Raw genomic sequence first — 13188 nt, 5'->3', positions numbered from 1 at the left:
AAAACAGTACTTACTTCAGCAGCTATTTTCGCCTCTATACTTAGAACTGTGTGCCACATTAACAGTGACTCATTCAATTTCTCTGACCTACAAACTCATAAAATATTATACTATAATTCCAAAGCACTAGCAAACAATCACCTGCCAGAACAGTAACGGATAATACTGGTACATTTATACAACAACATATCCTCAGACCATCCTCTGCAGTTTTGCCTGCATAGCTGTTCCGACACACAACTGAGAAGAATATGAAATCAATATAATATACCAGGGCAAAAGTGAGTGCTTCAGTGAATCCAGCAGCTGCCAAGTCCAGTCTCAGGAGTTCTGTGAGCTTATTGAGGGGGAGCTAAAATGAAACAAAAAACAGTTTTCAACTTCCACGTAAAAACATTTTTCTGTTCTTTCCTGAGGTGATTCTGCCTGTTATATTATGGTGAATTCACTAGGGAGGTACTATGCTTGTGTGCTTAAAATTTTTGAAAGCGTCAGCCATCTGCCTTTAGGCTTGCCTGAGGAAATGAATCTCCCAATTAGAGATTTAATATGGGCTCCCTACTTAAACGCTGTCTTTTTTCAAGTACCAGCAACCACCGGTCTTGGACTTACTCAGATCAGTGGGGCATCTGTTTTGTATCCTATCCATGGTAAATACTTCTCAAGGCAAAGCATGTCAAAATATTTAATTCCTAGGTTCTGTTTTCCCCAAAGCCCTTCTGGCATGCACTAGTCATTTACTGACAACAGAGCATTTATTTGAAGGGGCAATCTTACTTGATTAGCTATGGTGTACGTTTTCGGAATAGTCATCTGAATGTTGTTATAACCATAAGCTATTGCTGCATCTTCTACGATATCACATGCATGGATAATGTCCGCTCTGGTAGGAGGGATTTCAATCTCTATATTGTTCCCATTCCCTATGACGTGTGACTTCAAACACATCCTAGTCAGCAGCTTTGCAAGGCTTGATGGAGTTTCACTGAAACAAAACAAGAGAGTAGTAATTTATGGATCTTGCACTGTACCGACTGGCTTTTTAAAGTAATCAATGTTTCTGCTGCATTGCCTTATATTCTGAAGAATCTTGAAGTGCTTTATGGACTGTACATAGATTTAGCATTCCATCAGAACCAGCTCAGATTCTGACTCTTGAGACAGTCATTTTTCTTCACTTCAGAACAGTTGTGTAAGGCCATAAAGAATCATTCACTGTAAACAGGGGAAGAAGTCTTACAGAGTTGATCTAATTACCCAAGATAACCCCTGAATTTTTGATAAATTAAAAAAAATAATCACAGTAAACATTCTTAAAACAATGCAATAATCAATGTTTTCTAGTAACTTTTTCATGATTAATGTTTATGAGTAAAAACTATGTTTTCATTTGCAGTAACACACCTGATTCCTATTTTCTTGTTAATGAGCTCAGGTTTCACCTTCTCTTTTCGGTAAGCCAGTTCCTAAAAAGAAAGACAAAACTTTTCAGTGTACACAATGTCTGCCATTTCTACCTAAGAGGATTCAATTTTGACATCTTAGTGATCTAGCTTCTTCTAATTATGACACTAAAATGACATCCACGGAAGACAACTGTGGAATATTAGGCTAAACTTAATATTCTAGGGTAACAGGACTCCTGAAAAGATACTATAGTACGTGATGCAAAAGCTGTTCTCGGTTAAGCTAGAAGGTTGAATGCAGCATGAAATCCCTGTTATTGAAACTTCCGATAATTTCTGATATATGCAAGTAATGGAGTTTCTGAAAGTTTCTAGTCACCAGTTCATCCTAAGTCAAAGCCCTAAAGCAGTGAATGGTCATGCATGAGATCTCATGGTCTAGTACAGATCAAATGACTTTTAGGAGGAAAAGGAAAGAAAACTTTCTATTTCCGTCTTGGCATGGAAATATCAACTGGTATTTTACTTACAAAGTTTGCAACATATTTAAGAAAGTTATTTTGTATGTATTTACTTAGGTGTTTCTAAAATTCTACATATACAAATCCTTAAAAACCTTAGCATCTAAAACTTGGGGGATTTTTTGCTCTGTTTTATCTGGGGAAGCTACTTCGGTTACTGCAGAGATTTCTGTTTTGTTGGATATCTCTTCAGGATTCTAGGTCTTTCCTCTGTTGATTAAAGCTGACATTGCTAAAAGAAAAAGCTAAAATATCACTAGAAAAACTCTCAGTAAAAATAAGTTTCTTTCCCTCTAAACAGTTTGTACTTGCTTGATGCATCTGATTTTATGAACTCAACCAGATCTCTGTTTGTCTTCAGTTACTTTCAGGAAACAGGAGGAATTGCTATCTTTACACTTATTAAGACAACAAAAAAGTAAGACTCCATTACTGCAAAGAGGCCTGCCTGGGACTCTGAATGCAGGCAAACCTGGACTGGAAGTCAACATCCTGCCTTACAGACCTTTATATAGTTGGAGTCTATAAAATGAAAGACCGAAAAATCCAGTGTTACAAGGTTATTTTAACTGAAGGGCATTAAAGCTTCCAGATCTGATAAGTGAGTTATGCTGAGGCTGATTTCAGTTGTCCACTGGTTTAAGCCTGAAGGACCTCTTCCTGCATTCATTTTTCCTGATTTGGAACACATAGGTTTTAAAGGTTTTAGACACAGATTATGACCTTTGGTTGCAATCTTTACTTGTTCCTGAAAAAGTTTGTATCACATGAACTCTAAACCACACCAGAGGTTCCCACTCATAACTTTAAGCCCTACCCTTCCTTTTGGAGTATCAGGCTATGTCAGTGAGACTATATTTTTAGCCTTATCATAAATTAGTGGAACTTCAGGATAAGTTTGCTAGATAAGGGGAAGCTGGAGCTAGAGTTATTTTTCATGGGGCTAGAGAAGGCCCTGACTCACTAATATATAGATAGTGCCAAGCTGAGGTTTTACACTATACCTCAGAACCAGTACATACTGCCTCTGCAGAAAAAGACTCTTACCAGACTTTGTGTAAATAAAATCCTTTCTCCAAGGATACTGAGATATCGTATCACTATGCTTACCGGACAGATGTGGGTCTTCCCATTAGGATAAACTACTTCTGCTGCTTCAACACTGAGAGAGACAGAAAAACAGAAGTAATTTTTTTTTAACACATGCCCCAAATGTAATGTCCCTCTGCCTGGAGATTTATACTCACCTGAATGGCTTCTCACAATATTCACTAAACATCGTGACTATAATATCAAGAACAATTTTTGCCTACAAAATAAAAATAAAAATAATAATCACATTGAAATCTGTCATCTACTTGTGTTGAAGTAGACAAAGTATGTTAACAAAAACGGGGAAACAAATCTTGTCTTACGCTCTCTTCATTCTATTGTATTTAATAACTTAACAACCAAATCCTAGCAGTCTAGAATACTAGATTGAATTTAAAAAAATGTTTTTCTTCTGCTGCAAAGACATTTATGGAAAAACTTGAAATCTTTGATTTTCAAGGTTCTGAAGCGTTTGTGGCGCTTAGAGATATGGTTCAGAGGTGACCTGGCAGTTAGGTTAATGGTTGGACTCAATGATCTCAGAGGTCTTTTCCAACCATAAATTCTACGATTCTGTATCTTTGCTAAACTCTGTTCTGAAGATACACAGGGTCTTTATTACCAGTTGGAACTGGGTCTTCCCAACCTTTAGTCTAATTAGTCATTTCACTGAAGTTCCAAGTGAGAATGTAGGGCCTGGAAGACTGTGCATTGTTTAGAAATACATTATCAAATAACCTCATCTGCAAAACCTTTTGTTTTACAGTTAATATTTTAAGAGATTAGTATAAAAGAACAGAATGAGATTCAGATCAACTTCTCGATCTACAAGGGTTGTTTTTTGATGCCTCACAGTATCGTTTCCTTCACATAAACAGAACAGCACTATTTTTACTTTTACTATCAAGGCAAGCAGTAGCAAGGAGCAGTTATTTATTAGTTTGCTTAGAAGCCGCTCCCCAACATGCAAATTTATTTGTGTCGTTAACATATGTTTGTGTAGTAGGGTAAGTTAAAAGCATTCTTCCTCTTGAGTGTCAAGATACACACTTTAGGGAAACTATCAATGAATGCACAACCTATATTCAAGAACAGGCAATTGTAACTGCTAGGCTTTCATGCTTCAGCTTTCAGTTACAGAATTTCCATATGGAAAAACTTCGATTTGATAATTATTTGCACAGCATCCCTGCTTGAAAAAGATAACTGAGAAGAAAAAGTGTCGTCTTCCTTCCCTCAGCCCAAATTTTAAGTAGGAGACAAAATGATTCAAAGAGTATTCTGGCAAAATAGGCAGTCTTAGTGAATTTTACTCTTTTCAAAGTCTTTCAGATTTAGAAAAAGTGCTCAACAACAAAAAAAGCCCCTAATTTACTGAAATTACTTTCTCGTACAAACTGAACACTTAGTGTCAATGTAAAGACACAGTAAAAACAAAATCCAATGAAAATACAACATTGTCTATAGAGCAAGCCTAAAACTGTTGAGGGAATTCCACACGGTCCTACAACTTATCCTGCCCTTTTGAAATGGGAGGTTGGCTCCGTAAAGTAAATGCCTGGCTGTTGTAGGTCTTTGTATTGGAGCCCTATCACATAAAGGGAAAACAATGATATTACAGCATATCAAAAACAGGAAAGATTAATTTACCTTTGTAATATCTGTGCCTGTACATTCAATAAACACATTTCTGGTGTTTACACTTATTTTTGTATGATCTCCTAAAACATGTGAAGACAAAAACATGTTAAGAAATGTTATTACTTTTCTTGCAATGACACTGACTCCTTTTGTGATTCAGAAGGATCACTGTCAACTTGCGCAGCTTAAAAAGCCACTGTCTACTGCACCAACGTTCACAATGCTTACCAGAATAGCAGCTCTTTTTATTTTTAAATTTATGAATCAAAAAGAGGAAAAAGACAGACCAGACTTGCTGACCGGGTTATGCTATACATTGAAAAACACACAAATCTACAGGTATCTCAGTATCCATTTGAAAAAGCAAACTAGCAGAATAGTGGCCATCTGCCGGTTGCAAAGCGGTTCTGCACTTCCAGAGCATCTCATCTTTCCCGGCTTTAGTAACGTATTTGCATTTGAGGCATGATGCGCGTAAGAAAGCAGCCTTGGACAGGAATAAATTAAATGGGTTTTAAAAAGTGATTTAGACTAATGAATATCCATAGCTACTTCTGCAAATAACCAAGATCGCTTGACACTGTCTGCTGATACACTATGGATTTATCCACATTAGTGATTCAGGTCCTAGTATGGGTTCCTCTTAGGCAGGAATGTGCTTTGGGTCTGTACTGGGAGTCATGAGGTGTGCACTGAAGCACATCACTGATGCACTCAAAACTGTTTCTCATCTGGAAGAAGCAAGGTAGAACATACACTTAGGGGCATCACCTAAAGTGTCTCTCTTGCAAATTGGATTCAAAGTTCCCCAGTAGTTGGTTCCTTATAAAAGTGGGGTTCTGTTAGTAAGCCACAATCAATCTAAAGCAGCTGTAGAGAAATCTGCGTCGTATTGCCTCTTAGGTGCATACCTTGAATGAATTTCATTGCTGGTAACCATGCAGCGTGGACATACACAATCCTAGAATTGTATGGGATCGTGCCAAATCATGCCTTTTTGTCCTTCTTGCCTTTCATTGCACCATTCACTAATGCAGATGGACCCCGCAGGAGGCAAAGCGAAGAAGCACTTAGATACACGTGGACATTCTTGCTTCCTTTGTTTGACCCTGAGTAAGTCATTCAGCTTCTGCATTTTAGTTTCCTACTTGAGCAACTAGGTTACAGCTAGACGGAGAGTTAGGTGCACTGAAGATCTTAAGACTGAGGGATCTTGTGTTGCCTTCCCTTTGACGCTGTGCTGTACTTCTTTGCAGATGGAATATAGTCAGCATTTCTGGACTCACTTCAAAGCAAATATAACCTTTCACTTAAGTGCTTGTAGATAATCCAAAAAACTAATACAGATGTTTACGTTTCATTATCTGTTTAAAAAGTACCTTTAACCGGGAAGCTTCTCTCAAATAGTGTTCTTTAAAATAGAGACAGGTATTAAATTTAGCTCAACCTTTTTCATTGACAAAATGTAAACAATGTGCAATGCTTATACATGGAACACTCCAAAGTTGGAATGACCCTAACAAAGAAGGATCAGACACAGTGGTTGACACCACCTTCAATTCAGAACAGGTGTTCTTACCAGTCCCTGCCGCAGAGTTTGAGCTGCCTTTTAAGAAGATTTGTGTTAGTTGTTTAAGATGTGGATAAGGTCAATTAGGAAAAATACATCCAAAGAGATTACCACTGCAGATTTTATCTGTCAGTGTAGTGAAGGTTACTGATTCTTGACCTAAATACATAGGTATACTGAAATATCTTTGTTAAAGGAGTAATTCTTGCCATGTCATTAATTGGCTTCAGTGTAGCAAACACTACACATCAAGGTTATCCCGCCAGATCTCCAGCCGACCTGGGCTTTATACCCCCAGCAGTAGGCGTGTCATGTTATAAGGGGCGGAGACAAGGGAGGGTCGACCCTTAACTCTTTCCGTACAGCACGTGATCTTCCGGTCGCCAGCCCTTATCTTTACTACACTTCAGTAAACACAGCTCTCAAAAATTACCCATGGTTTCTTTTGCAGTTAGAGGAAACCCCATTGTTTCCATGTTTAGAAACAATGCAAAAACGTCTAGACCAATTTATTCTTTTTAAGCCATTAAAGTCATCTGGAATCACTTGTGTAATAGCAAAAGGATCCACAAGAACTGGTTCGCACTGCTGATAAATGCACTGGACTTAAGACTAGGTGAAAAGTTCCCCACTGTGACCACATAAAATAAGAGTACAAAGCAGACTGTTACACTCACCAGTTTACTTTTAGCTAAATGTCTGATGAACAATGTTTATGTATGCAAACAAAATGCTTTTCTAACAAAGGTTCCTGTCTCAAGGAACTTTTCTTGAGTTCTAGAAGGGTATGAGAAGCTGAATGCAGAGGTTTGCAGTGGGACTTTTACATCCTCCTGATGAGGATGAGAAAAGAGGAACACTAGCAGCCTAAGGAGGGAGCAAAAAATTTGGCTGCATTCAAACTGAAAGAACGAAAGAAGACTACATGAAATTATAAGTGAAACAATTTTAAGGCAACAGAATACTCCTTATTACACATCAATGTTTCTGTTAGACACTCTGACTCACACACAAAATAGCAGCGACAGTATAAACTAGTCATAAGTAATCTTACCATTGATGATTGGTGGCATGGATAGAACAACACCGTTGCTGTCATAAATGACAGGATAAAGTGGCTTGTTTTCAATGAGGTGTAAATAGTGCCGAAGGTGGCTGTCAGTCTGGAGAAACAAAGCACAACCTAAATTTCACATTAGCTCACTTGCGAACTTCCATAGTGTCACAATCCTTTGCTGAGAGATTAACGGGAATTTTGAAAGGAGGAAGGATTTGGCTTAGGGCTAGGTACTTCACCAGCAAAAGCTGTTTGCTCTCAGAAGCAGGAAAGCTTTGAAATGAGAGAACTGGATTTTTGGTTTTCTTCAGAAGTGTTAAAAATTATTTCTTTAAGGATTCTCTCAAAGATGCACAGGCCATGCTGTCCAAACAATGCCCTTGCTCACCACAGCAGACTTTTCATTGCCAAACCCATGGGCACACATCCTTAGTTTACAGGAACTTTCCTTAGAAGTTATTAGCTTCTACAAAAATTAGCACTACAATACTTTTAATTATAAATTGCTGAATACTGACACATTTATGCTTAAATTTGATTCAAAATTTACATCTGTTCCAATGACATAGGTATATGCTGTACCAAAAACATAATTTACTTTTAGTCTCTCCGATACCCCTTGTTTCCTAGTTCTCTTACTCATCTTTAGTCAGAGATCTTTGAGAATTTATTTATCTCTATGACCAGTATGTGTGCTCCAGCAGGGCTGTATGTTGTAATGACGGTGATAATAGTATGGTTTTCAAATGCTGACATTTAAAGCGGCCCACATAAACATCATAAAATGAGACCTGATAGAATCTTTTCCTAGCATTTACCTGGTTTCATCAGGATGATGAGCCAAGAGCAGTGCCAGACTTAACTTGAGCCTTTTATACAGCTACACTTGCCTAATATGTAGTTGGGTAAATAGTTCAGCATCTTCCCCAAGTAAACCGGCCAAATTAAAGTGACATTAAAAAATCAGATATTATTTACCCCAAGCTTTTCTCAGCTTTGTACACTGAGTATCTTACTAGTGTAGACAGATAAATATATAACCCTTTTACAGTATTATTAAGAGCATCACGAAAAGCAGTCTTTGTGTTGATAAATCAGAGGGTTAATATCAAACCCACTATTCTAAGAGTTACGCTTAGCCACAAAACACCATGATGTATCTTTCATGGACAATAAAAATAAATTACTACCATGCATTTCTCATGAATAAACAAAATGTGGAATGTTCACTGGCTGAAGCTACAGAAGATTAACTGTTTTATTTGTAAGAACAACTCTTAATAACAAGGATATGAGAGATGTTAAGCCTTGGAAATTTGTCTTCCTGAATTTAGTGCAACAAGTCTGAAAAATCCCACTTACCCTATACAGATCCATAATTTGTGAAGCTGTGTACTCCTGTGATTGATTCAAGGGCCTGAATTTAATTTCAGAAGGTGCTTTAGCTGTATAAGTAAATGGACCAGAGATGGTGTCCAAGTCATGGGTACCTATTGCTACTAATGCTCTTCTCCTAGAAAGAAAGAAGGCAAAATAATGATTTTACTAGCAATATTTGGAGTTCCTTTGAGATAGTATCTCATGATGCTCTATACTCCTATGCATTCATAGAACTTACTGAAAAAGTAGAAGGGCAATTTTGAGAAGCCTAGAAATTATTTCCATGAATAACATTTTAACAAATGTTAATGACACACCTAACAGTCAAAGGCAAATCCAACGGGACTGTTGCAAAATGCTTCTTTCTCAGCTGTTGTAGGAGCTGTAACAGCTATTTGTGTTGAAAAATATTGAGAGCAGGCAGAAACAGGCAAGGAAATGAGAAGGATCAAGAAAACCACTATAAAAGATTTTCCTTAGCATAAATATAAATATAACGTCTCTTTGCAATAGGGATGTGCAGTCTTAACATGTGATAAAATCACACACATAGACACTATACACTACTTTAAATTTAAGCACTAACCTGCAAATATTTTGGTGTAGTTTTTCTTGGAGGTCAATGAAACTATCATAACGTTCCTTGGTAAAAGTTATATTACGAAGGACTGCAGCTACAGCATGAGGACGGACTTGGACAGTCTGCAATTTACAACGGCAAGACATTATAAATTTCAAGTACATAGAATATACAAAACTAAAACTGATTAAATGTGCACTTTTCTTCATAAAATCCTCTTTTGTAAAGCAGTAATCAAAAGGAAAATTCATGGAAAGACATGAGAATCCCAGAGGGGAAAAAAACCCAAACAAACCCACTCTAGGTCTGGTAGAGACAAGGAGGTTTCCAGTATACTGTGTAATGGCCCAGACGGTCAATGCAATGTGAGCATCTGAAACTTTGACTTGACCTGTTACTAGGTTCACCAAAAATAATTTGTCTATTGTTCCTCCCCTTCCCTAAAAATAAATCACAATGAGCAGAAATATTTAAAGTTCTTCAGCTCTTGTTCTGCAAATAAGATTTCCAGTCTCACTGCTCTTATAAAATTGGCACTGATACCTATCTCGCTGGTTCAGAAACTCTGAACAAATTTACAAAGGTGCAGTAAACACTTTTACCTCTTCAGTGATAATCAGCTTCTGACCTTCACCCTGAGCTGGTATTATCTTTTCGTACCTAGGGAGATTTATCCTAGAATAAAACCAGAAATAAGTCAATAACTGAAAGAAAGTAAGTTCCCCAAATGCAGGAAACTTTAGAAATGTAGCAACAATTATATGTGGAAAACTTTCTTAGTAACATTTCTTGGCATGTAAATTAGCTAACTGTTTAAAACTTGTTTTTTATGGGATGGTAAACATTACTGAACGAGAAAGGAAGGACTCAAGAAGATAAAGTCACAGCAGAAGAGTGAAACAAATAATTTGTTTTGGTATTTATTACAGAGGATCACAAGGAAGTTCCTCTGCAGGATTTCTTTACAGAGCAGAAGTCTCAAATGGAACAGCAGTTGAAAAATTTTTAGAACAGATCCAAAACCCAGTAACGTTCTAGTCTAGTCTTTTTAAAATATATGATAGATTCTCTCCAGAGGAACAACTGACAAATCTGATCTACACATGAGATCGTACTCAAAATCCAAGCAAGTGGCAAGCTTGTCTATTGTATTTAAACAAATAACAAACGATACAAACATCTCACAACTCTGCATTACCTTTCTTTAAAGACCTGCAGCCCTCGGACCAACCCTTCAAGGCAAAGAAGATCATAACGGTTGGCAGGAACATCGATTTTATAGAGAACTGTATCAGATGCACCCTTTGCCTTTTCTTCACCTTTTTCTTTACTTATAATGTCTTTCTCAGATGTCTGAAATTAAGGAAAAATGTCTTTTTAACCTGAAATATCTTAACGTTGACAGGAGTATGATAGTGAGATAATAGGAAAAATTGTATTAAATAAAAGTTTAAAGGTGTAAATTGGATTTATTCAGCAAATACCAGAAATGACGTAAAATCTAAATCTTTCTCAGATTCAGAGATTGTAATGCAGTATACCAGAAGAAAAATTCACTATTAGAATTTGAATCTTAAAAAAAGAGATTATAGAAGCAAGAGTTTCCAGGCTAGCAGATCCCAGTAGAGAACTAAGACCGTATTTTTCACAACAGATCAGCAAAGGACTTGTCGTATCAAGTCTATTCTGAAATAAGGCGTAACATATGACGTTCAGATGTCTTCTGATAAACATCATTAAAAGATTAACTAATTCAAATTAAAAAGCAAAACCAAAACAGATCTACTTGAACAAGATTTACATGGATACAATTAACAGGGCCAGCAAATTTTCACAAGTACAGAATCTAAATCAAAACTTTAAATACAAATTAGTCACAACTTAGGTAACAATGTCCAGGACAAATACGTTTTTGTGGATATTGCACAGAAGAATGTATACAAAACAAAGCCAAACAGATCTCGTAAAATACGGTCAATACATGGTCTGTGGCCATATTTATGCTGCTATATAAAATGGGGCCAGAGACTGAAGACCAAGCGGCACACACTGCTGACCTCCACGAAGTATAGCAGTATGCCCTCTTGGGGTCTCTTGCTTCCAAGATGGTGATTTTTGTATGTCTGTTTTTCTTTTCAGGTTCAAAACACCTGTGTTAATACAGTCTATTACAACAGTATTTTATAACAAGAAGCTAAAGGTATGTGTTACATATTCTGCCCTGTGGTGTGGAGATGTTTGAGGATGTTTCAGGATGAAAAGCCTGCTGCAGTACTGCTGAAAGACTGTATAGGTCAAGGGGACCTTCCAGTCTTGTCCACACTGCTTTTTGAGGATAGCTGGGGCATGGTATCCTCCAAACCTTGCCTAGACATTTTCTTGGTACATGCTAGAGGGCATCGGCCCACACTGTACCAGACAATATGCTGGACATAATCCAGTACAAACTCTTACCAAATATAAATGCTGTTTGTACACTACATCTACTGAAAAAGTAACAAATAAAAACATTACTTACAATTTCATCAAGCTCCAAACCAAACTCAAAGCAAAGCTCATTAAATTCTTCATCAGCTTTGAAGAAAGAAGGTGAATTTTGATTAATAAACAGACCTCAGACTTTTAAAGTAATTTTTTTGGTGTTTGTTTTGAATGTTTTCAAACAAGATAACAAATGCTATTTTGAAAAAAAAGGTGAAAGTAATTTAAAGAATTTTGCTTATATTTGCATCTGAGTAGCAGTTTCTTTAGTACATATTGCATTTATTGACATGTTATTCTTACAGTCACAGTGAGGGCTTCTGAGCCTCGGAGCCCAGCTTCACTGCCAGCTCCTCAGCCATGCTTGTCAGAGTAACTCTGGCCTGAACAGATAATGCAAACAGGAGGGAGTAATTGGACAGCCTCTTCCAACAGCTACTTTTTTAATCAGTCAGCTTGTCATACAGAGGTTGCATCAACTGTGTTATGACGTGTGAGTAATATAACCCTGATCTGAAAACGGAGATTTGCACCCATGTGTATTAAGAGCCTACCAACTCCAGTGTGGGCTAGATAAACTGCTGCATGTCCTTAAACGCTCTTTCAGTGAAACAAACAGTTCTTAAGTCACATTTCTAAAGAGCCGGGGAAGAAGGACTGAATGAAAACACGGTATTAATTGTTTGCTTTGCCTGCTCCCACCTCTGCCCTCTCCTTTTTGATTTAATCAGTTCCTGAAACAGACAGTGAAACTCCAACCAGAAACCGCGATTTGGAAATGCATGGTTCTGATCTCCTGAGGGATCTGGAGTCAAACAGCGTGTATCTGGGCAAGAGGCCGAAGGGTCCGGGGAGAGCACATGGCTTCGTCTGGCATGCCGTGGCCTTGTGAAGAGCGGACGGCCGGGCAGCGCCCCTGCTACAGCCACCACTGGCGGTCTGACGCCCGGGCTTCCCCCGAGGCTCAGTTCAGCCCCGTGGACGCGGGGGAAGCGACGAGCGAAGGGGTGCTGTCGCTGGGCGGCCGGGCTGCCCCGGCTCCGGCGCCCGTCAGGGGTTTGCCCGGGCCGGGGCGGGCAGCCGGCGGAAGGCGTCGCGGCCGATCGCAGCCCAGCAGCCGCGGTGACCGGAGGCAGCCTCCCGGCAGGGCCGCCGGCGCCTCCCGAAGCACAACCGGAGGATCCCCGGGACACCGGGGCCAGGAGGCGCTGCGGGCGGCTGCACCGCGCCGCCTCCGCCCGGCACCCTGCGGGGCGCGGGCACGGACCGCCCCGGCCGGCCGCCCGGAGGCGGCGTGAGGCGAGCCGGGCCCCGCGCAGCGCCCGGCCCGCCGCGCCACTCACTGTAGGTCCTGCCCAGCGCCTGGAAGAGCAGGTCCCGCTTCACGCTGACAGTCGGCATGGCGGCACCCGGCTCCTCACACCGCGCCTGCGCCAGCGCCCGCCAGGCCCCCGCCGCGC

The 13188-nt window shown here is 39.3% G+C and overlaps 1 protein-coding gene across 3 annotated transcripts in view; it reads right to left on the bottom strand.

The window, feature by feature from the left end:
• Positions 1-13150, bottom strand: part of FARSB (phenylalanyl-tRNA synthetase subunit beta) — a 41775-nt gene extending 28625 nt beyond the window's left edge. For all 3 annotated transcript variants that reach the window (XM_087739367.1, XM_087739368.1, XM_087739369.1), the window contains exons 1-13: positions 13072-13150; positions 11766-11821; positions 10446-10600; positions 9850-9922; positions 9254-9369; positions 8650-8800; positions 7285-7393; positions 4670-4740; positions 3175-3236; positions 3038-3089; positions 1405-1466; positions 778-985; positions 272-352 (exon numbers count right to left, since the gene is read on the bottom strand). In XM_087739367.1, coding sequence (XP_087595493.1) covers positions 272-352; positions 778-985; positions 1405-1466; positions 3038-3089; positions 3175-3236; positions 4670-4740; positions 7285-7393; positions 8650-8800; positions 9254-9369; positions 9850-9922; positions 10446-10600; positions 11766-11821; positions 13072-13129 — 1254 coding nt within the window. In that variant the 5' untranslated portion in view covers positions 13130-13150. The remainder of the gene's footprint in view (positions 1-271; positions 353-777; positions 986-1404; positions 1467-3037; positions 3090-3174; positions 3237-4669; positions 4741-7284; positions 7394-8649; positions 8801-9253; positions 9370-9849; positions 9923-10445; positions 10601-11765; positions 11822-13071) is intronic.
• Positions 13151-13188: the final 38 nt, after the last annotated feature.

The sequence above is a fragment of the Nipponia nippon genome, unplaced genomic scaffold (assembly GCF_047370975.1).
Source record: "Nipponia nippon isolate SJK-2023a ecotype South Korea unplaced genomic scaffold, ASM4737097v1 scaffold_7, whole genome shotgun sequence".
NCBI classification, from domain to species: Eukaryota; Metazoa; Chordata; class Aves; order Pelecaniformes; family Threskiornithidae; genus Nipponia; species Nipponia nippon.
This window is presented reverse-complemented; position numbering and strand designations above follow the sequence as displayed.